Genomic DNA, 25311 nt, shown 5'->3' with positions numbered 1-25311 from the left:
ATATCACTGCATCTGACGCTTTGCATTGCGCTCAGTAATGTAAGGTTTGGATGCAGAAGCTCGGCCCTGGAAAAGCATCCCATGAAGATCTCTATGCACTGTTCTCGAGCTAATCTGAAGGCTGTTTGAAGTTCGGAGGTCTGTAGCAACTGAATTTGCAGAAAGGTGACAAACTCTGTGCACTATGTACCTCAGCATTCGCTGACCCTGTTCAGTGATTTTACGTGGTGTACCACTTCATAGCTGAGTGGCTGTTGTTTGTAATTGCTTCCGCTTATATAATGCCAATAACTTTTAGCAGAGAGGAAATTTCACAACTGGACTTGTTTTGCAGGTATCATGGTTTCACTCTGGAATCCACTGAGCTCCTGAGAGTAAACCATTCTTTCACAAATGTTTTTAGAAGCAGTCTGCCTGCCTGCTTGATTTTTATATACCTGTGGCCATGGAAGTGATTGGAACATTTGAATTCAGTGATTTGGATTTGTGAGTGAATACTTTTGGCATGTATGTGTATGTTCCTCAGGAGTTAGTGGAGACCACACGAGAGTGAAAAGGAAACTAACATTCACCATTTACACAACATGACTCAAAATAAATGCCAACTGTTACTTACATTACTTGTGACATTGTTTTTTCAGTTATCAACACCCCTCCCATGCCCCCCTGCACAAACACACACACACACACGTAGATATATGTGGCTGGCTCACACTCCTCAGCTGTCAGCTCACATTGTGGGTCAGCACCTAATCTCCTGCAAGCCTTTGCCTGAGACGTGCTCTGTGCCTGATGTACAATTACCCACAAGACAGCTCTGACAGGCAACAGCAGGTGGCAACAACACAATCCCATCCTGCCAGCCAAATGCCACAGAGACAGATAGAGGAAGAGTACAAGACAGACTGTGGAAGTGTGGATATGCAAATAAGGGCAAAAGAAATCTGAAACAATCAAAGCTCCCAACATAAACTGCAAAAATTTAGTGCGAGACCTAAGCTCCACACTACAGCCAAAAATAAAACCAACATATCAGTGCTAAAATCTGCAGTTCCTCTAACGGCCACTTGAGGCTGTCCCAAAGTACATCAATCCCCACAAGACTGTTGAAATTACTCATTTCACTGCCAAAACAAACATGTTTAAAGTTTGATTTTTAAAAAAAAAACATTTAAAAAACTCTTTAAGTATTTTATGCCCTCAATTCAACTGCACAGTGGAAAATATTTTTATAATTCTACTTTTTTGGATTTGTTTAAAAAGCTGGCATCTTGAAATGAAAGCTGTGGTGACTTTGATGCACATGTCTGGAGTCTGGGAACTAGCTAGTTGAAGAAGTTGGTGATCCAATTATTTATTAGTCTGACACTTAGCACAAATTAGCAGCTATCTTCATGATCTACAATCTCATTCAAATATGGCCACTTAGCTCTAATAAATTCAAGTCCACAAACCAAAAGGTGACTTTGATGTAACTGTTGTACAGTTGGTACAGTTTTGTTCAGGCATTTACTCACATTCATTATGAGGCAGTTGAAACTTGGACACAGCTGCATGTTCGAACAGGAAAATGATCCCAAAAAAACATCACAACTGGTTTTGAAATGGATAAAGTAGGCTAACATTAAGCTTCTGGAGTAGTTTTCCCAAAGTCCCGACCTCAAGCCTACTGCACATTTGTGCTATGTAACCAACCAGATTAAATGAATTCTACCAATTCTGCCAAGAGTCACTTGAATGAGTGATGAAACATTTCTCCCACGTCCAGATGAACAGAATTAACTTTTTGGCAAATATTAGTGGGCATGTATTTATACAAAATGCAAAATCGTACATCCAATTCTTGTTTTTTAAAGCCGTTAAAGAGGTACGCTGTGCAATCATTCCACCCAGGAATTAGAACAGTTTCAGAAATCATTAAAAGCCCAAAATTAACATGAAGTCCATGCACATGAGTGTAACGTCTTGATGCATTCTCAATCATCTTTCGCCATCTTACAGTGATTGCAGCCATTCCCCAACTCTCTGTGAATGGTACTCATGGCCATTGATCAGTGGTCTTTGAGAAGCGGGTTTTGGTCAGTGGTTGTTGATCAATGGTCATGAGAATTTGCATAATTAAGATTAAGGAACTGACCTCCCAGCCCATTGTTCCTTCAGTGGGCTGGTTTCAGTCATTATGCAAATGTTCTGTTTATAAGATTGAAACCTGCAGTCAGCTGAGACTGAAGAAGTCACCTGGATGAGTGACGAAACGTTTCTCCCACAAAACGCTACGTCCAGATGAACAGAATCAACCTTTGGACACATGAGTGTAACTCCAAGCTACAGCTGTACTTCTCACACTATTAACATTTTTCAACCAAAAGTTGTTGTCATCAGCTCCACTGACTCAAACACTGAATACATAGAAGATAGAAACTGGGTGAAAAAAGTCCAAATGAAGATTACAAGTGGACCTTTATTTATTAATCAGTTTGGTTTTACTTGGATGAAAAATCTTCAACTGGGTGAACTATAACTGAAATGAAACAATTACTATGTCCATGATATTAAAATGCATCTTGTGAGGTGTCTGTCATTTTAAGTACAGTGTAAATTGCCCCTGACCTGGACTCACCCAACTATCTGTTATATAACTCAGATGTGTTGCATCCAGCCTGGCGCCCACAAATCCCTGTCACCTCCGCTGAATCCCATGGAACCTTTAGAGCCGGCATCGAGTAACGGACGACCTCCACCCCTTGCACCACTAACACCATTTGAATGTGACTCCCCCTTCAATGCCTTTACCACTTGGTCACAAAACAGACTGCCAAATGGGTCATGGCTCAGCACCATTAAACGGGGATCTGAAACTCTGAGAACGTGCATTAAGATATTTCTATTTTATTTATTCCACAGCAAAAATTTTATTTTTATCATGGTATTTATAAAGAACAATCACTGAATGGTACTTTAATGAACAATTCAAATAAATGGGAACTGTCAGAAAGTACAAAGTAAAAGAACAAAGAATAAACCATGATCAATACCACAAATTCAAAGATTTGATGTCATCGCTTATAGTTTTTTGAATTTCTTGTAAATTCTCACATATTCTGATTATTTACATAAAGGATTACAGGATTTTCTCTTTGAACTCCACTGTATATTTACCTGTTTTCAGCTCATGCTGAGCAGGTTTATATGTAACTTTATACAAGAAGAAGACCAAGAAGAAAATCTTATGAATTTCCTTTTAAAACACGATCACAAAGCTTTTTCTTTTAAAGATTCTTGCAGCACAAATCATTTACCCTCACCATATGTTTAGCTCCACAGTGACATAAACATACTTCAGGTAATGTAAAACTGTAAAGTATTAAATGGTGCTCACTGACAGTTAATGAATACTATAACAAAACAAGAGTCCATAAAACAGATTTGGAAACAGACCAAATCTGACCAGTGAAGGACTGTACAGTAATTATTCTACAGTTACGTATCCTGAAATATTGAATCAAATAATGTTGTTATTTAAAGAGGAACTATTATTCATTTTCTTATTTATCCATCCATTATCTTCTGCTTATTCAATTGAGGGTTCAGTGAGTGGGGATATTGAAAGTATGGTGATCTCAGAGAAACATTATTAAGGACTTGGAAACGAGCAACACATACCTTCTTTGAACCTTATTTTCAGATTTTAATGCAGTTTAAATCTGTGTTGTTATTTAACAATTTTCCTTGTTAAAGAGGTCACAGTTTAACAGCTTGGGTGTCCGATTTTAATGGAAAAATACAAAGAGATGACTGAGATCACTATTAGATTAATATTTCATGTTTAAAGTTATGCGTAGAAATTGTAAAGTCACACTTTAGCCTAAACAAACTGAATAATTCATGATTGTGTGCTCAGGCTCCATCCAGTGGCAGAAATAAAAAACTAAGGATATGGATGGAAAGACAATCATGTAAAGAAATTATTCTTGTTTTCTTACAGAGAGGAGAGAAGGAAAAAAACATGCTCATAACTGAGTTCTCTATTGTCAATAGTACTTTAACGTGATACACTTTTTGAAATATTTCTTCACAACAACTGAAAGTTTTGTAAATAAGTTTGTTTGTTTAGTTCTTCATGGAACTGAGATAAGCGTGAAGGGAAGGATGGTAGTAAGACCTGCTGTCATGCATGGTTTGGAGACACTGACAAAATGACAGGAGGCAGAGCTAGAGCTGGCAGGTTTAAAGATGCTGGGATTTTCACTGAGAGTCATTAGAAAGAATAGGTATTTGGACATATCAGGTTGAGGTGTTCTACTGACAAAGTTAGAGAGACAAGGCTGAGATGGTTTGGACCTGTGCAGGGTAGGGACAGTGAAAATGTTAGACAAAGGATTTAAAGATGAAGATGCCAGACAAAAAGAATAGAGAAAGATTCATGGGTGTAGCGTAGGAGGACAAGCAGATTGTTGGTGAGACAAAAGAGGATGCAAAGGACTGGGTGAGATGGATGATCCACTAAGAAGAAGATGAGATGGAGAAAAACTAAAAATCTGTGTAATTTACAGCACCTGTTTGATGCATGTGTAAAAAATGTGACCTGCTTCTAATAAGAATCTTTTAAGCGAAAAGGCACAAACACGGACTATCAGGTCTAACATCCTCATGTTGGTGTTGTTCCTGGATCAACATAATAATGTTAGTCTGGGAGCATCATTGGATATGACGAATCACATTGTGTTGTCATATCATTGTGACTTTGGAAAAAAAACAGCCGATGTCCACTCAGGAAAGAAATCAAAAAATGGGGTGTGAGGGTCAGGGTTAGGGTTGGAGAACAGGGTGTGATCGCGGTCAGGGTTACAGCCTCAGGTTTACGATTTGGTGTGTGGTGTGAATTTGTTTCCACGTGGCAAAACTATTACATCACTACAATCTCATTGGTCACTTGTGATGTCCAACCTGGACCAACATTAGCTTTGTTGATCCAGGAACAACATCGACATGATATCAGCTCGTGCTTGCTATTAATCTGTTTAGGCATCTCTGATTATCTAAGTATCAACACTAAGCAGCCAGTCACAAGCTTGCAGTTAGAGGGAGGATTCAGATCGTGAATGCAGCTCTGTTCATAGTAAAGGCATACCCCAGGACATACAGATTATAGTAATGGTTAATTACAGTTTAATCTGATACCTTCTGATACACGTCAGATTCTCCAAAAGCCTAGAAACTTTTAAAACTGCTCTTAAAACTCACCTCTTTTCATTGGCTTTTAGAAAGGTTTAATTTATTTGTTTATTTATTTTTTATTTTGATCAGCGAGGTGTTTTACGAAATTGTGTTCTATTGTATTTTTATCTGTATTTACTGTACAGCACTTTGGTCAGCCTTGGTTGTTTTTAAATGTGCTCTATAAATAAACTTGACTTGACTTGACTTGACCTTCCAGCTGCATGTCCTGTCTTTCAAAAAGAACCAAATTCATTCCATATATTTACTTTCTGTTGATCAACTTATCTGCTAATTAAGTAGGCATTTGAGTCATGCATCACAAGATACGCGCATGAAGTGAAACTGTAGGTTTCACTGTTTGACAAATCACACAGTTTAGTCTGACACACACAGGCGATATTAGCAGGGGGATTAAATTAGACAGTCATATGTGAGCAATCAGCTCTGCAGGGCTGCAGCTGAGAGTCAGGACGAGACCTGGCTCTCGCAGAGGACTCAGTCATGCATGATACAGTATGAGAAGCTACACGTCTTTATATACTCTGTGTTAGGAAACCTTCCAGTATATTTACAAGAGATGACTCAAATTTAAGGCAGAGAAGTTGTTTTAGAATCACTGCACATCGGCAGAGCTGAACTGCTCATCCAAACCATGAGCGCCAAGAAGCTTTTAGAGAGTAACAAATAAAACACGTTCCCGTTTTAAATGTGCATCTGCTTTGCTTCTGACAAATCGTGTTTTACCATTTTTAAATGCAAATGCCTCTGAAATATCCTCAGCACATGCAGACATGTATAAGAAGCATTTCAGAGGTATAAATTGACTCAGAATCTGACATTATTTAAGCAGAACATTATATAACCTGTTTTTTGTTTGTTTTTTCACAAGCTTAAGTTTTAGCCTTGGCTCAGCTTTAATAACGCACTTAATCGTCTTTAAACTCATTATTTAAATGCACCTTGGATGTTGTAACTGTTCCTTTCCTTGGATTTTGTCCTTTATCTTTGACCTTTTAACTAAGAAAAAATCACCTTCAAACTACAAACAACTGAATGATGCAGGAAGCACGACACAGCTGATCAACTTTTAGCGTTAATCCACCAAAACATTAGCTGCAGTAGCAATCTGGGAAGTTGAAGGACAGCCAGTGTCCAGTCTGACTGTTTTGGAGTTTTGCATTGTCACATGGACCTCTGTTGGGTGACATTCAGAAAAGTCAAGGCTGCAGTGCATCTGTGAAAGCAGGGGTAGCTGCAGAAGTAACCCACCAGAGGCAACAATTTAAAAACCTTTGGAATGAAGGTTTCAATCACTGCCAGGTGCCGATTAATATGAAAGACAACTCAAAAGTTATGAAAATTCAAATTCTGCAAAAGCTGGATGATTTTAAGTGTTTTGGTAAAGATCTACTACAGCAACCCATCTAATATGTGAAATAAAATGACTGAAAAGAAAAGAAACTTCATCTATATCAAAACGCCACCTTGTCCTTTGTGGTCACACAGACTTTTTCTAGGTTTCAGTATATGAAGCATGGATGTCTTAAATCTCCATTCATGATGAGGTGACTAATGAAGTTATGAGTATTTCACAATCAGAGCCACTGAGGGCTGGTCTGAAAAGGCCGGGATGTTGACAGTGAACACTCAGCTTGAAGCTTCTCAACACAACTCATTTTTTTCAAATACAACCTACGAATAATTACTGAAACATGCTGAAACATTTAATGAGTAGCAGTATAGAACAATGCATCGTCAGCCCAAAGCTCCTGTGTGATTTTGTATCTGTAAAAAATAACTGAGTTCATGGAGTGTGTTTACATGGTCATGCTGCTTGTGAGGTTTATCCTGGTTATATCCAGGAAATTACGTCTGCAGAGAAACCTGCTGCTACAGGTTCCTGTATACATGATAAACACTTGTATCCTGGTTACTGATTAGTGCATGATATTTGCACAGGAACGTGTGACAGCAGCAAACACAAATTAGCAGAAAGGGCTGGTGTGACATTTCTGTAACTGTGACTGCAGGCTTTAACTCCTTCACACCCCAGAGACTGAAATCATTTCCCTAAAAGATTGTTTGTGTTTGTGTTGTATTACTTGGCTTAATCTGCTGCAAATAGTCAGCAACACACCACCATATTCAGGTTTTAAGAAAACAGAGCAATGGGCTCATGTAGTTTTAATGAAGGATATATTTGTCGTGGTCCCTGAGTTTTGAATTTCTTGTGAACTGATGATTCCATAACCAGGTTTCTTCCTCTTAAAATTAAGTTTTCCTTCCCACCATTGCCAAGTGCTTGTCTCATTGGGAGTCATGTGACATTTGGGGATTCTTTCTAATATTACAGAATAATGCACCTCGAGGCGTTTGTTGTAAATTAACACCATATGAATAAAAGTGAATTGAATTTTTGTTTTTGAGAATCCACTATGAGCTTTGTTTCCTATTTTTTTTGTAATATTAGTGAGTGTTTAGTTTAATATTGATAGAGTTTTTATTCACTTATGTTTATAAGTCTTGTTTATGTTCTACTTCGACAGGGTTCTCTGTGGTTTAATTTTCAATATTTTCAGTTGTATTTACAACTTTTCAGTTGTATTTAGTTCCATTTTGCTCCCTATTCTGTTCCAGTCTAACCTCTTTAACTTGTCACGAGACAAAGAAAGACAATAACAATCTTGTTTCCCCATTCTGTTACTTCCTGTTTTATTTTGGTATTCGTTGTTCTCTGTGTTCCCTCTGTCTTGTTATGTTTTCTTCAACTGTGTTCTCCACCTTTTTTCATTTCCCTCGTTACCTGTCTGTACTGTCTCAGTCGTCCCTCTGTCCTTTGTCACATTGCCTACATTGTTATGTCTCGTTGCTCTGTGTTCCCAGAGAATTACATTCCTAGTTATCCCTGGTATTTATATTTCCTGGCTCTGTTCGGTAAATGTTTTGGATTTTGGGACTTTATTTATCTCTTGGTGCTAAAAGCATTACAGGTTCAGTTTTAATTGAACCTCAGTCTCTGGCATAATATTGTGCATATGTCCAAACTCAAAAAGAGATCATAGCTAGAGGTGATTCATGAAGCAACACTGTGTAACGCCACCACACTGCTGCCAGTCGATTCTTTCTTCAGTTGAACAACAGAGTAAGACGTCTGATTACTGAAGCTGATTACATCAACTTGATTTCAGGAGTCACAAACATCCAATTAAACTTTCCTTCGTGTGATATCAACAATTTAAGCTGACCAACTTTTTGTTTTTCAGCCAAGATCCTCTTCACCTTTCAGTTTGTGAAAAACAAGTTGTGTCAGACATAATTTAAATCTAAGATCAGATGTGGTTTGAGCAGAAGCTTGATGCAGACATGTTTGTTCTTGATTTCTTTGTTTAAATTAACTTCACTGTCCTATGGATGCCTTCAGGTTCAGGAAACAATGAATGCCGCAATAGCATCTTCACCAATATGAAGATTTCTTCCTTCAGAGCAGCTCTGCCTCTCTGATATGTTTTAAAATCCAAACACTCCCATTGTAATGTTCACCAAACACACATTATTAACAAACCTGCACATCACAATCACCTGCACTTAAGTGTCTTACCTTGTTGTCATGCTGTGCCATAACTGGGCTCCTGTGAAAAAGAACCACAGATGTGTTATTCATCAGCACTCACGCGCTCACACCCACTGCAGAAACTGTGGCAAAGAGAGAGCTGAGCCTGAAGGCTTAGCTATTGATTTATTGGATGATCTACATTCCTGCCCTCACCTATCGAGCTGTTGGTGGTGACGGTAAGAATATCCCCTAAACCCGGATAGGTGGTAGAAAATGAATGGATGGAAACAATGATAAAATGGCAGGAGCAAACTGTAATGTAGTTACCACAAGCTATGATTGGGCTCTAAATGTAATATAACAACCATGTAATAAAATAATGTTAAAAGAAACATAATTTGTAGATGAAATAAATGCTTAACAAAGACCCTTTTCATGTTTCCAACCACAGGTTAATTAGATATAATCGTTTTTTCTATGGGGTGGCTGTAGCTCAGGTGGCAGAGCAGGTCAGCCACTAATCAGAAGGTCGGTGGTTCGATCCTGGCTGCATGCCAAAAATCCCTGGGCAAGATCTAACCCCATGTTTGCCTACTGATGGTGGTCAGAGGGCCCGGTGGCGCCAGTGTCCTGTCAGTGCGCCCCAGGGCAGCTGTGGCTACAACGTAGCTTGCTATCAACAGTGGGTGAATGACTGAATGTAGTGTAAAGCGCTTTGGGGTCCTTAGGGACTGAGTAAAGCGCTATACAAATGCAGGCCGTTTACCATTTTTTATTGAGTGTTGATATAGTGCTAATGATTACTGTGATGTTATGAAATTATACTTAATGACGTGAAGTATGCAAAAACAGTTTTCTTTAACAGAAGTGTTAGGTGATGATAATGAAAGTTTTCTACAAAGAGAAAACTATACTGATAACATTAAACTTAAATAACTGCTGACATCAGGAGTCCAATGTGTTCAAAGTGTAATTGTGAGCAACAGTCAGGCTGATGAGTCACCATCCGCCATGAAAGATGATGCCTCATCCTTACTCATCGGGCTAATAAGCCAGGATGAAGCTGAAATCACGTAAACATCCGAACCAAATAGATTTGTTTGGTTTCAAAGCAGCCATTTATAACTCTGGTGAGGGAACATCTTGGGTTTAAGCTGAACGGCTTATTTATTTCATTTTAATTTTCCTCTTCATTTGTCAGGGATGGAAAAAACATTTATCTACTAATAAAAAAGATCCACTGTATCAGATTTAGCTGTTAGCTATTTTTCGTCCGCAGTCCCTGAAATATAAATATAAATAAAGAAATCACCAATAAATAAATTATAGTAATAAAAATGCTGTTGACATTTCAACATAATAGACCAAACATTTACCAATAATTTCAAAACCACAGACAGTATCCACATCCCATATATCCATTACGCTCATAAATATCAAATACATCTAAATAATATATAAAAGCCTTTTTTAAATCTGAGCTCCTCGTTCATTCGATGCATCTTTTTGTAAATGTTTTATATTCTTGTCAACAGCTCTGTTAGTTTATAGGGTTTGTGCTACAGCCACATCACAATCCTCCCCTTAAACACTCCCTGGTGCTTCCTTTTTTCTCTGTCTTGTATTTGTTTGGTGCCTCCCACCCTTGTTTGTCTGTCTGTCTGTGTTTTTGTTGTGGATGGGTGTGGGCGAGGTCTCCCTTATTCCTGGCTCCCAGCTCTGCTCATCCTGCACACCTGCCAACAATCAGCCCCACCCAACCTGTTCATCTGCCTTCCATCCACTGTGTTAACGTTTTCTCCAACCATTCCTCGCCACAATGCAGTTTCTACCTCAGTAATAACACTTTGAACACCAAATTAGAACTTGCTTGTAGTAAATCTGCTCTAATGTTTCTTATCACAAAGCTTTCTCCATTTTTTCTTCTTCAGGAACATCACCCAGCTGCCCGCCAGTCTGCTTATCCCACTAAAACCAGCTTCAACCTCCTTTACACACTATTAAGATCTCTGTACTTGGGTTCCACCTTTACAGTTTTGGTTGTAATAGATCATTCATTCTTTTCTATATTTAGGGTATTTATTGTTTTACATCTTCTAATCTGAGTGTCTGTCGTCTTTTTAATTACCAGGGGTTGATTACTCCCACAAAGGCCCCGCATACATTATAATGCTATTACTACATCTGCAGCAAAAGTGGTCCTGACAATAATCTGTCCATTTTCTCAAACACTGGATGCGACGCTGCAGCCTGCACCAGCTTTTGGTTCACAGTGACATTACACAAGACTACAGCCTGGCCCTACTTCAGCATCACTTGATGTCTCTGTCACACAATACACAGACTCCTGGGACACAAAGTCATCACTCAAAAGTGTTTAAACTGATTTCAAGCAACTTTTTGTAAAGCACCTTTACACACCTTGTGCACTTTGACAAACACTTTAGTGTCAGTTGGTCTTTTATCGGTGTCAGTATTTGTATTTAAATGGGTTTCGGGGCAGTTATGACTGAAGATCCAGAGTTATGAGATTAAGGCAAGGCAGTTCCTTACTAGTTATTCTTCTCTTTAATCGACTGATCATTTGGGGGTTACCTGCGGATCTGGACCGAATTACATCTCGGGTGGTGACCGTGATGACCAGCAGGGCCAGGAGGAAAGCCAGGAGGGTGTAGGCCCGAAACGAGTCAAAGGCCACAAACCTGCAGGGAAACAGAACAAAAGTTTCACTCACAGCAGCTCACTCAGGTTGTTGTGATGCACTCCACAGTTTAACTCTGTGGAAGTTTTAGCAGATCGATGTTTATTTTTGTGGAGCTGTTTATACAAGATGATAAAGCTTTATATTTTGATTTTGGATACATAATTTTACATCCGTGGATGTAAAAGAAAAACTCACCATCTATTGTGGAGCTAAAATATTCTCATATTCTTTTGCTATAATGAAAAAATGACCCTGTGTGAGAATTTTGAGCTTTTCTGCTTTCCTTACTCAAAAAGTCAGGATGCAGAATTATAACAGATCTGTGTAACGAAGACTTTATAACAGCAATCTATGCTTTTCCTCTTTCAGTACATTAACCACTGCAGCAGTAATATAGCAATGCTGGAATATATAAAAATACTAATACAAACAAAATTAAATGAACACTATTTGGGGTTTTAAATGTTTTTTAAGTGCTTTTACTGTTGACTAATTATAAATGTAACTCTTATTTTTAGGCCATAAAATACATTTCAAACAATATATTGTAACAGAATGAGAAAAGTGAAATTTGTTTAAACAGACAAACAAACATAAACTTGACGAATTTTGTCTCATGAAGTCCCAAATTATTGTGATTTGTTTGTTTTTTTGCTCATGGTGGTAGCGGTTTGTTTTGACAATGTCCCTGATACAGACATTACATACAGAAAAATATAAGAAACATACAGAAAAATACAGAAAACAGTGGCAGCTGAGTATTTACAACCCCTTTTTAAAGATCATCATTATTATTATTAGTGTGTGAAGTATAGATGAATTTAAAAGTAACAACGTCAAATGATTTAAAAGATATAATAGAAAGAAAGGACTAAAGTTGAAATAATTACGCCTTTAATGTGGAATTACTAGGATGTCATGATTTTTTAACAGTATATTTAATATTTAACTTAAAGTCATAATTATTATTATTATTTATTTATTTTTATTAACAGGAGCTCAGTGCTGTGAGATATCCCTGCGTCATGATGCCTACCCGAACATCGCGTTGGCTGCAGCAAACAGGGCTGAAGTCCTGCATGGTCTCCGCCTCCAGCTGACCAGGCCGGTGAGGCGACACCCTGCGCGGCCGGGAAGGGTCTCCTGATCCCGGCTTGGCGGTCCGCCGGCCGCGGCCACCTGCCCACCTCCGGCGGGTCCTGCTTCCCGGCTCCCCAGCATTGAAAAACGACCGGGGTCCCTCCGCTCTGCCCCTCCGCTCCTTCAGCAGAGATGGGTGTTAAGCAAAGCGGAGACTTTACTGAGCTATTTCCGATTCTGAGGTTTCAAAATAAGTGTCTCATAACGCGTTCACTTTTTGAAAATAGTCTAAATGTTCTTTTTGCAATTAAAACTAATGCGTTTAAATCATACAGTCTTATTAAATTACTTTTTATCTCAGGAATATATAGTTTACATTATTATTCACAGAGCAAAGATACATAAGTGAAACAAATGCAGTAACAAAACATATGATAACCAATTAATAAGTAGCATGAAAGTTATTTTTTAAAGAAAATAAAATGAAAATATAAGTAACTCAAAAGTGTGCTTAAGTGCTGTGTTTGAGTAAAAGTAGTGCTGCTCTGGAACAGTGCATGCAAGGGGTGAAATTAAAAGAAAGAAATTAAATGTACAACAATTTTCTATCATTTGTATTAATTTTTCTTATTCTAACCAAAGTGTGGTAACTTTATATTCGAAACCTAGGTTCTAGCTTCTTATAGTTGTAATTAAGCAATCATTAAAATTATTTGCATTTCTTTTTGTCTTATTTTTTCTGCCTTTATTTTGAAAGACACAATCATCATGCTTCCTGTATAATTGTCTCAACTTGTGTTGTTGTCGTTCAGGTTGGTGACGTCAGGTGTGTGTGTTCGTGTGTGTACATTTATTGGAGTGTAACGTCTTTTGTTTGTGTTTTATTGTTATCATTATATAGCCTTTGTGTGTAAATGACGGAATTACTACTATATACTGCACATGTAACTACACCTATGTTAACTGCACTAAATAAAATGGAATCAGATGTTTCTCAGCTGCCAAAGTTAAAAGACTGAAGAATAGCTGCTTGATGCTGGCCTCCACCCATCCTGAAAGAGAAACAGAAAGTCAATATTTAACTTGCATTCATCAGAGACCCATACTATGAACAGATCTGTTTATGCCCAAACTTTAAACATGCCTGGTTTCTAAGAAATTAGCTTGAACAGCTTGGTGGCTCATGTTTGTTTTTCTGCCCACTAGTGGTAAAAAAAATCACTTGGTTGAGCTTTAAAATGAACTTCTATGAACTGTGCAATAAAACAGTACAGAAATAAGATAAATGTCACTACAAGTGATTCATGTTATTGTTACTGGACAGCCTGTGTTTGAGTTTCCTCCCACAGATCAACAATCATGTTTGGCTAGCTGAGATTCTAAGCTGCTGTGGACCCAGAGGTGAGATGGACGCAACTTTAAGTAAAAGAAAAAACAAAACAAAAAAAAACATATTATATTTTAACATTGAGGTACAAAATGTTGCAAGCGCTTCAGAGCTGTCAAAAGCTACAGAGCAGGTTGTTTTGGTTTTTACACTGGTTCCTTTTTCATTCCTTCCAGCATCCTTGTACCTGACAATTTTCAAAGAAATGCATCTTTTTGTTTGTTTGCAAACTGAACTTACAAAAAAAATCCATCTAACTCAGGGGATGACAATAAGCTTCAGACACCAAGCTTTGTACCATCAGCTTGTTGCAGAACCATATGATTTGTTTCTTCAGCTGATTCTGCAGAAAAAGTATCGCAAAGTAATTTCCTTAAAAAACAGGAAAGAAATCCAGCAAAGACCTGACACATGACTTGGTTCAAGACTTTTGCACAGTACTGTGCTTATTATAATGACCAATATCAAAGTTTCCATAATCTTTGTGACAAACGTTTCCCTTTGCATGTGCCAGTTTGCCATTGCAGGGTAAATCCAGCCCTGAAACCACAAAACCAGTTTAGTCTTTGAAATTACTGTGTGAGACGATTGTGACTTTTATTGGGCACTTATCATTAGTTTTCTTAGTTTCGTAATTAAGGTGGCAAACAGAACAACAGCTAAATGACACTGCGTGAGAGATGGCAGACTGGGCTACCTGCCACACTCGACGGAATGAGCCCATCTTAACAAGGAAAGCTCACATCTACAAAGAGACGTTGACCCATTTTGCTCTGCTGCCTGTGCTGTTCTGGCCATAAATCAAGATCAGAGCTCACTGCCAAACCAGGATCTCCAACATGGACCTGCTCCACTTTCCACTGCTGGGTCCACTCCTTCAGTCCACACCAGTTCACCAATTCTGACACATATTTGCATCAGCGGGCCTGGTCTCAAATCATAGGTGTCCTTCATGGTAAGACATTCTCTTTTCTTTGTTGTTTCAAACTGTTGACTGTGAATTTCAGCTAATGAAAACTGGATCGTGGGATTTAAATTTGCTGTAACCGCGATGGAACCCAAATGGCTGATTTTGTGCGTTACTAGCTAACTGTTTCAGAAAACAGCAGCATTCTTACAAATAAAAAGATAATCCATAAGATTTCATGCAGAAACGTTAGCTGAAACAACCATCTGCACCCATCTAACCTGATAAATGGACACTAATATAGGAAATACTAAATGAAAACACAGGTTCTCATTTTGTAACATTATGCATGGTATTACATATGAATTTGACTCAGATGTGTGTAGATTTAGGTAGCGCTAGAAGGATTGTGAAAGATTGTTTAAAAAAAGATAAAACCATGTCGGCTACTAGATGTGAAACAGGACTTGTAATGTTGCTGACCCCATCATCCACCCCCACCTCCACAGGATCTTTGTTTCCTAGACAGGAGTGTCGTTATACACATGGCGACACTCATAAAGATAGAAGTTATTTACCTGTTTAGAATTATCACCGTGGATTTAGAAGAACCAGGCATTTCTCTAGGGATGGATGAGAAAACACATTTCTGTTTTTACGTGGACACATAATTTTGCATATTTACACACATGCTCACAAACACACACACCATAACATCCATCCATCCATCTTCATCCGCTTTATCCGGGGTCGGGTCGCGGGGGCAGCAGCCTAAGCAGAGAAGCCCAGACCTCCCTCTCCCCAGCCAGCTCCTCCAGCTTATCCGGGGGAACACCAAGGCGTTCCCAGGCCAGCCGAGAGATATAATCTCTCCAGCGTGTCCTGGGTCTACACCTCACCCAGGAGGCGCCCAGGGGGCATCCTTGTCAGATGCCCGAACCTTACTCTGAGCCCCTCCCGGATGGGTCATAACATACCATAGTTTATTTATATAGCATTATGGCTGACCAAAGTGTTGTACAACACAGATAAAGTTATTTATATAGAAACTCATTCAACTTTTCGTGCACACTTATTTTTGCAGACCATTAACAGGGAGCTGCAGTTGTTGTCTGTTTGTGTGTGTTACCTGGGTTTTATCCATGCTGCGTGTTTACAATGCCACATTATGAGGGTGTGTCTTCCTCCCAGAGACAAAAATGTAATCCATGCTACGTAAATTATTAAAGGTGAGGACATGATTTCAGGTTGGCATGTGTGTAGGCAACTAATGGTTAAGTCTACAGCAAGTGTTCAGGAAATGAAGGTAAGTCACTGCGATGTGCACGGAAGTCATGAATACAGTAGTGTGTGTGTGTGTGTGTGTGTGTGTGTGTGTGTGTGTGTGTGTGTGTGTGTGTGTGTGTGCGTGCATCAGTCACTAATTGGGCTGAATTTCATGGAGCAACAAAAGATCAGACTCGAAAATTCCAGCTCTGGTTTGTACAGGCTCTGCTTTGTTGTCCTTTCGCCTCTGTTTGCTGTGTTAACAGTTATGTGTCTCCCTCCCTCTCTCTGTCTCTCACTCTCTCTCTCTCTTTAGGTCTTTCTCTCAGTGTCTCTCTCACCCTTCTCCCCCCTTTTTTGTGCGGCTCATGAAAGGCTTTTTACTCCAAATGAAGCACGGTCAACCCAACTGCTTGGAGCCAAGCAAACGCCAGAGGCCAAATCCTGCGAGGGGCTTCACCTTCTCACATGTCTCTCTTCTCGCTTCACATTGAAACACACACACACACATTTTAGGAGACAGCTGCAATGAAGCCTAGATCTTCAGTGAAGAGGACCTTCATCAGTGTCTCCATCTATGGGAAAAGTACTGGTGCTGAGCTTGGACTTGAGCTTTTGGTTGGATTTTGCGTTTGATCTTAGAGTTGGATAAAGTTTGAGCACAGGATGATGCTAGAGATGCAAAACCCCGAGGATAGTGGTGGTGGTGTTGGAGGTTCTAGCTTTGTGGACATGCTGGGCACTGAAGAGATGGAGTGTAAGATCTGCTACTGCGCCTACAACCTGGGGAGTCGAAGGCCTAAGGTGCTTGAGTGCTGCCACCGTCTCTGCTCCAAATGTCTCATTAAGATCCTGGATTTGGGTGAGTCGCCTCCCAATGCCTTGGTGTGTCCGTTTTGTCGCTATCTCACTAGACTGCCAGGAGATGCTGTGAGCAACCTGCCAGATGACTGCAACCTGGTGGCAACGCTGGCCCTCCAAAACAGGAATCAGAGAAACCGGCAGTTCCACCAGGAGGCAACTACGGAGCTGCTCCTAAGCCCCATGCGCCTGAGCTCACTGATGAGCAGCAATTCACCTGTGATATCTACTTCCTCCTCCACATCTTCCTCTACCCCTTACTCCACCATCCGCAGCTCCCCTAATTTTGTGGTCATTACTATCATGGAGCCTCCGCCCGCATCCATATCCACCCAAGACATCCATCCCTACCAGCAGATACATGGCTCTCACCTGTCAAACCAGGACTACCACTCATCCAGTCAGGACTCTATGGCATCCATCGCAGAGAGGTGGACAGTGTGGAACTGTGCAGCCCTCCTGTGCCAGACTTCAGCCCGGGCATTGGTATGGGTCCTGGGGCTCTTGTACTTTAGCTCCCTGCCTATGGGGGTTTACCTGCTCATAATGCAGAGGACAACACTTGGGGTGCTTCTGGTGAGCCTGGTTCCTGCCAGCCTCATCGTGATCATGGTCTATGGGTTCTGCCAGTGTATCTGCCATGAGTTCTGGGACTGCTTACCATCATAATGCAACCAAATGAACAGGCAATGCTTTGCTTTGAACATGCTTGACAATAGATCTCCAGAATTGACTAATGGGGATGTTACTGTGTAGCTAACCATGTGAACTGTTATTTGAATGGCATAAAGGTGGAGCTCATACATCTTAATTTGTGCAGTTTTTAGGCTGATAATTTACTTACCTAATAAAGCTCAAAATGTCAGATAGCTTCGACTAAAACACTACTTCTGAAGTCACTGTTTAATGTAATGCATTATGATGTTATAGTTCAAAATCTAAAGGAATGTACAGACTGTTCTCATCTCCACATTGGTGTGGCTGATTTACATACATGGTGTCCTCTTTAACCTATTCCCTGATACATCAGGTTAGCTATTAACCAACAAGCTTTCTTCCGAGTGCCATGAGTGGCAAACATAAGGTTTGAACCACAGGTGGGTGCAGCTCCTGTGGTCACAGCCAGAGCTGTGCACCTGAGATGATCATATCAGAGCTATCCTGTCATCGTGCAGAGTGAAGATTAAAAATAAAACTGACAGAGTATTTAGATCAGGCTGAACTTTTGGCTGATTGGGATTACTTTCACATGACTAACATCATCATTTGAAAATTTGGCCATGTTTAGGCACGAGCATCTGCCAGTGTAGCAGTACATATCTGAAAGAACATGAGAAAAACACAATAGGTACCTTTAATAGAGATATAATATGCAACCTGCAGATCAGCAGCAGAGCTCTTAAACGTTGTCTCTGAGATCTTAGATTTGATCTTAAACACACTCATTGCTTGTGTCAGAGGGACAAATCATTTTGTTCCGATTAAAGCCCTGCCAGCTAAAATGATTAATTCCCTCAAATAGAATAAAAGGAGGCATAATAATAATAATGTTTGCTGATAACTAACATTGGAGGGAAAAGCAGGATCTAGCTGATATAATTAGTCAAACATTAAGCTAGTGGGGGTTTTTTTAAAGACGTGGGATCTCTGCTGTTAACGTCTATTCACAGAGTACTGTATTATTAGTCTGAGCCACCAGAGGGTGCTGTGACCATCCACCCCAACATCCACCTTCACTGCTGAGGTTTTGCTGGATGTCCTGTCCTTGCAAAAGTCTTTATTTCCAGTGTCTTTATTCAGGCTGTTAATCCTTGCAAAAAGATGTCAGCTAATGGAGTGACTGATAACTGACAGAACATCTCTGTCAATTAAAACAGTTAGAATCTGCTTCAGACCAGCTCAGATTGTTGTTTAAGATTTTGGTGCAAATGTAACAGCAGTGTTTACACTGTAAGTTTGAAAGTCAAATTAACAGTCATGTTTTCATGCTTACTTGCTATTGTCTGGAGCGGAGACGTCTGGAGAGATAACTGACTGAGAGAGCAAAGTCAAACACAAGCTGATAAATGAGTATGAGATGAATAACATTGTACTGCTATCGTTTGTGGCTTATTAAAATAGTCTTTAACCTCTGATGGCATTTTTTGTTTTACCTTAATATAATAATACAAATACAAACCTTTTAAAAGGTGCCAAATTGACTACCAAATTACTCATTATTTTATCTTGTACTGGGTTAGACTAGTTTTTGTCTTCAGATCTACCTTGGCATAAACTGAGCAAGATGTTGGAACTTCTTCTCACAGATTTTAGTCCATATTGACATGATGGCATCATGCCGTTGCCGCATGATGAGAATCTCCTGGTTCTTGTATCAACAGTTCTCCCTGAACCGTTGATAAGGCATCCATGTTATTATGTTCCATCCATCCATTTTCTTCTACTTATCCAGTTGTTTACACCAAATTCTGACCTTCTCATCTGAATGTTGCAGTATTGTCAATCAGACGTTGTCTTGACCACATGTTAAAGTTTAAATCTGTTGAGCTGAACGATTGGTTAATTAGATATTTGCATAAGCAGTTGAACAGGTGGATTTGGCACCAGGTGGCATTCCTGTCACAACTCCAAAGGGTGCCTGCAGCTGGAATTGAACCAGCAACCTTCCACATATCAAGTGAGTGTGTTAACTTCTACAAAATCATAAATTTTAATTATGCGTTTTAATTCATGTGATTAGTGGAGAAGCATAAACAGCATATTGTGACGTATATATATGCATAAAAACAGGGGCTTTATTACATCGCTCTACAGCGTCACCATTGGTTAGAAAGCGAGCTTTAAATACCACTTTATTTGATTATTCTGCTCTGAATTGCTTTTTAGAAACTTTTATTCTTTATTTTCTGTCAGTTTTATTCCTCTTTATTTTGCAACACCCAGAACTTTTTCATGTAAAATCAGTACAAACTAAAATGTGATCAATATGGAATATTGTAATGGATAAATACAGAATTAAATTATAAAAAAAGCACTGAAGCTAAGCCTTGCTGTGGCTCAGTAGAAGAAGAAGGAAGAGGGTCAATCCCACCAGAGCCCTTCTGTGTGGAGTTTTGTTTTTACTTTCGGGGGTTCTGGTGAATTCTGGAAAAGAGACTCTTAATCAGTTTCACTTCCTGGTTTAATATCGTTCAAAAGGACACACCAACCAGAGATTCTCAATGTGTGAAAATCATTATTTCTGTAAAAGGTTGCTGTTGATTTAAAATACTTTGCTTGTACAAACTGTTTTTATAGCTTATTTTGCTATGATCCTGGTTTATACTGCATTGATGTGTCATTAGCCTTTTTGTGTTTGAGCTGCTGAATATAAGATGAGAACAGAAAATATCCCTCTCTAAAAAAAATTATTAGGATAGAATAAAGAGCTTCAGTTTATAGATGAATACATTTTCCACCAATGGTTTCAAATCCGAGCTTTCATTTCCGTTGCACTATTATTTATTCATTCATTTGTTTAAGACACTGAGGAGCTGTTCCCAGCACAATTTCTACCCATTCTGCTTCTACAGCACACGTCTTGCTGATGATAAACAGCCAAGGCCTAATGTGTGTGTTTTCCAGGGGATGTGAATGTGAGCAACTGCTTCCCTACAGGGAGCGTAACATCATTTCAGATTCCTTTTTAGTGATGCAACGAACATTCCCACATGTTGGCGCGAGGGACATTCACAGACCATGTGAGCCAAACAAAACAAAACAAAACAAAACAAAAAAAACCCTTTTCGTTTATAACAGCGATCAGAGCTGCTGGAAACACAAACAAGACAAAACACGATCTTTAAAACAACTGTTTTTAGTTCACGGGCAGGCATGAATTATGTATTATTGCCAAGCTTTTGTTTTACTTTCTGTCTGTGTGTGTTTTGACTGAGCTGGTTTCCTTTAATTTAACTATTAAAATATCAACTAACAGGGCTGGATTAGTGCTGAACTACACAGAGAGGCCCCAGACAAAAATATTCTCTGTTAATTAATAGGTAATTTGATTAGCTGCATGTCAGTTTAAAGTTCAAAACTCTGATGCTAAATACTATGTACTGTAATGTTTATAGGCCCTTTAAAAAATACAAGTTTAGGGAAAAATTATTACATAAAAAGTCCACATTAATCATAAGATACAACTTTATTAACACTAAATTTAAAAACCACCTTTCCTTAAACATCGGCTACATAATTACCCCTCACTGTCTCTGGCCTGTATTTGTACAGCCACCAGCCATTCCAACCACCTCCCTGATTAGCCCATAACATTTTCTCACAACAGGAAAACACTGCAAAATAGCAACGCAAATGGTAAGAGGTCGTCTTTAAATTTACCTGATAAATTCATAGTACACATTGCACATTAAATTCGTGTTTATTTAACAGTTAGTTACTACATGAAGCACAGTAAACTCTGAAGAAAGTGCTAATATTTTTTCAGAGAAGGAAAAGACACTTGTACCTAGTGGAGGCCGGGGTTGGTGAAAGGGATTTGGTAAAAAATGCAACTCACTCCGACCTTAATCAAGATTTTGAACTTTTTGTTTATACCCTAAACGTAGAATCATTAGTATCAACCTTTACTCCACTTTTATTACCTGTGCAATCGACTACATGTTGCATTCAGTTACTGTGTGCAAGTTACATGTGCTGTAATTATGTTTAACTTCTGCCCAGTGAGGCTACCAATATGTATCACCGGGGCATCACTGTTTACAGTCTAGCAAAAATAGAAATACAGAGATGTAAACTGAACATAAGAGCAATTTGATTTAATAAACTTCTTCATGTTAACAAGTATTTAATAAAACATCTTTTATAAAGTAATACGGGTTCAGTCTCGTTCACAGTACAAAAAATCTATATAAACAAATAAATGTATTTTAATGAAGCAAACAGTCATTGATATGATGTAGTAATTAGATGTCAATTAATATTTAAAAAATTGGCAAATTAAATAAGATTAGCACCAATAACCCCCTGGCTGTCAACATGTGTGAGACTGCAGGCAAAAATAAAAATGCAATTAATGTGCAGTACACTGTTAATAAACTAGAAGAAGGCACATCTATAGATATGTTACTTACACACTGAACTACTGTAATTAATTATTATCAAGCTTCTCTATAAGCTCTCTGAAAATCCTTCAAGTGAGAGAAATGCTTCTAATGTTATAGAGTAGGGTTTCTGGAGGACTGGGGTTTTTTATTCATGTGGTTCCGTAGTGGAGTGGTGTACATGTTTGACAAACAAGTGTAAGATACCTGGTTTGATTCCATGAGGAAATGCAAGGTGAACTGAACCAGGAGTCCTGACAAGACCCCCCTTTGGTGTTCTGGGTATTTGGTAGCCACCATGGCCCAATCAATCATGCAGTGCAATTGGCCATGGTGACCACTTTTGAATATGGTGCAGCTGAAAGTAGCTTTTTTTGTCACTTATGATCTCTCCATGCTCCTCTTTTCTGGATTTCCTTTCCATCAGTCCCCCTACTTGATCACCACAGATAGCTGCCCTTCCCCAAGCCTGGCTTGAAGTCTCTTTTTTGTTAAACAAGAGTTCTTCCTTCATTTGGTTGCCAAAAGCTGCTTGTATGCTTGTTTATATTATTAAAACCGAAATAAGTGATGCCTTCAAAGGGTGGTTAGCACCTGCACCTTGTGTTCAAATCCAGCCTTTCCTGCCTCTCCTGTATGTTCTATGTATGTTCTCCTGCATGTTCTCCCTGTGTCTTTGTGGGTTCTCTCTGGGTATTCTGGCTTATACCCAAAGTAGTGGATATGGTTAAGTTAGTAAGTGGTAGATAAAAGAAAAAAAAAACTTCCACAAATAAGACCATATAGATTTTTCACCTTACACTGTTATAGGATATTAAAAAGAAAGACATATAATTAAGTGTAAATCTAGTTTATAAACATCAATAATTAAAATGTAATAATAATGATAGAGCTTAAAAACTGAAAACAATGATGATGACAATAATCATGAAGACTTGCTGACAGTGTTAACCTTGTAATCTACTGATAAGATAGTTTTTAGCTCATTCTGTGTATTTTCTTCACATTCCCATAGGAAGTGAGTGGAGCTGTTTTCAGCCAATCAGATCAGCGGATAATGCTCCGACAACAAACAAAAGATCGAGGCTAGCCGAGCTCATCATACTTTGTCGATCCGTCTAGGCTAACGTTAGTAGTTACTTTGCCCCCAGCACCGACTAGCTCCCTGTTTTTTTTTTTTTTTTACTTCTTTGCTCAGATCCCGTGGGGCAGTCTCATCCTCTTGTTTCTATTTGTGTTTTAGTCAGACCTAATGTCAACCTGAGTCATTTTCAGCGATCGCTTCGCCTTTGCTGGCCAAGCTAAACGCGTTAGCCAGGTTAGCTGCTCGGCTAACCAGCTCTGGCTGCCTCTGCAACAACCAGCGAAGCCAATTAGCTTAGCCTCCTAGCTTGCTAGCTTTGCTAACTCCCCTTTAAAACTTGACACTGACGGACACAAGTGGCTCTGGCTTGTTGCTGACAAGCCAGTTTACTAAAACTCGTGTCGTAGCCATGTCTGGACAGTCATCCGGCGGTGGGTTTCTGATGTCGGTAGTTGTCCACGGAGACTCGGCTCTGAACGAGCAGGAAAAGGAGCTCAATCAACGGCTCCGACGGCTCTATCCGGCCGTTAACGAAAACGAGACTCCACTTCCCCGATCCTGGAGCCCGAAGGACAAGTTCAGCTACATCGGACTGTCTCAGAACAACCTCCGTGTACACTATAAAGGTATGACAGAAACCCTTAATCGGGAATTTTTGTACTTGTGTTACCAAATGCTAACGACATGTTAGCTTAGCTTGACGGTTAGCGGATCAAAGCCAACTGCCGTTGAGGCTAAAAACAAAGTCTGCTAAGCTAGCAGCTTCACCAACAACAAGACAGAGGACATCTTGCAACCCGACCAGCTGGCGAGGTGTAGCCACAGCCAAAATTGACCTACTAGCTTGTTAGCTTTCCTGCTACCTTGTGAGACAGCTCGTCAGCTCCATTTATAGTCACCGGGAAGCTTTCACGACAGACAACCTGGCCAACTCTCTTGTGAAATATATATTTTTAAAAAACATCCTTAGCCAAATTACATCTGATGGTTTGGGTGCCAAAATTACAACGTTCAGTGTTATCCAAAATGAACCAGAGCTTGACAACCCTCTGTTAGGCTAATGTAACATTATTTTATTTATTATTAATTGTCAGGAAATGCTGTGTCAAATATCGTGATTATCCCGGTCAGAGGCTCTGCTAGGCTTCCAGTGAAGTGGCTAGTGTTGATACGATATGCAGAGATAGTTGGACTAGTTTCTATCTAGAGGGCTTTTTCTCTTTCTTTTCTTTGATTTTTTTTCTGGTGCAGGCCTACAAGAAAAGGCTAGTGTGTTGTTGTTGTTGTTTTTGTTTTTTTTTAAAAAGGTGCAACTGCTTCCTGGGTGTGTACTGCTATTCTGTGTCTGTCTGGCCCTCTGCACACACGCTTCCTTGTTGCAACTAGAATGTTCTGCCTTTGTGCAACAAATCCACCTGAATTTCTTACAGCAGCTGCAACTTTAACATTCAAACACTGTAAAACTTTTACATGTACTGACCTCCAGGGAGCAATTCTCCACTTACTGAACAGTTTATTCTAACAGCAGTGTTAAGCTCTAAAATTCAGGCCTTCTGTGATTAACCATGTTTTAACAGAATGCCATAGTTGTAAATGGAAACCCTTTGAGTTTAGTTAGATGGGTTTTGGTTCCAATTCCAAATATAAATTCTCATATAAAACCCTCTGAAAAGATTGTTCTGTGAGTTCTACTGAAACTAAATGTCAGCTGTGTCCCAAGGCCTACCAGAAATGTAAAATACATTGTAATGTAAAATAGCAAATACTTTACAAACTGACATGTCAGTTATGTAAAAAAATTTTTTTTAATTAAACATATTCACATTTCACATGGTTAAATGCTAATATTTAGTGGTATAGTTGGCTAGAAAATGAATAATTCTTTGGTGGGTTAAGATTTCGTTTTGGAAGATTACATTTATCTGACATTTTATGGACAAAAGCATTAATTCTATATTTGAGAAAATAATGTTTCATATGTTAATACAGTAATAACAGAAAAATGTCATCAGAGCAAGAGAGAATAGCATTGGTGTTACTCAGTGATATAATTCACATTTGTACACCTCACACCCAAAGACTGTTTTAAACAGCTTTACTGTGCAGAAGTTTGTATAACAGACAATACTTAAAAGAACAGTAGAAAA

At 39.1% G+C, this 25311-nt stretch overlaps 3 protein-coding genes across 3 annotated transcripts in view; 2 read left to right on the top strand and 1 right to left on the bottom strand.

Annotated features, from left to right (window-relative positions):
- Positions 1-12761, bottom strand: part of retreg1 (reticulophagy regulator 1) — a 28076-nt gene extending 15315 nt beyond the window's left edge. The window contains exons 1-3 of the mRNA XM_026149284.1: positions 12514-12761; positions 11369-11475; positions 8819-8849 (exon numbers count right to left, since the gene is read on the bottom strand). Coding sequence (XP_026005069.1) covers positions 8819-8849; positions 11369-11475; positions 12514-12698 — 323 coding nt within the window. The 5' untranslated portion in view covers positions 12699-12761. The remainder of the gene's footprint in view (positions 1-8818; positions 8850-11368; positions 11476-12513) is intronic.
- A 2020-nt stretch (positions 12762-14781) lies between these two features.
- On the top strand, positions 14782-19043 carry rnf182 (ring finger protein 182). Its single transcript, XM_026149352.1, has 2 exons — positions 14782-14899; positions 16434-19043. Exon 2 carries the CDS (start codon positions 16784-16786, stop codon positions 17645-17647), a length of 864 nt encoding a protein of 287 aa, XP_026005137.1. The 5' UTR covers positions 14782-14899; positions 16434-16783; the 3' UTR covers positions 17648-19043.
- Positions 19044-23129: 4086 nt separating this feature from the next.
- Positions 23130-25311, top strand: part of ranbp9 (RAN binding protein 9) — a 28359-nt gene continuing 26177 nt past the window's right edge. The window contains exon 1 of the mRNA XM_026149217.1: positions 23130-23790. Coding sequence (XP_026005002.1) covers positions 23574-23790 — 217 coding nt within the window. The 5' untranslated portion in view covers positions 23130-23573. The remainder of the gene's footprint in view (positions 23791-25311) is intronic.

The sequence above is a fragment of the Astatotilapia calliptera genome, chromosome 18 (assembly GCF_900246225.1).
Source record: "Astatotilapia calliptera chromosome 18, fAstCal1.2, whole genome shotgun sequence".
Taxonomy (NCBI): domain Eukaryota; kingdom Metazoa; phylum Chordata; class Actinopteri; order Cichliformes; family Cichlidae; genus Astatotilapia; species Astatotilapia calliptera.
The sequence above is the reverse complement of the archived record's forward strand: the minus strand, read 5'-3'. Positions and strand labels throughout refer to the sequence as shown.

What these genes read in the sequence shown, in the direction of transcription:
- rnf182 (XM_026149352.1), top strand. Translation starts at nt 16,784, where the DNA reads ATGATGCTAGAGATGCAAAACCCCGAGGATAGTGGTGGTGGTGTTGGA.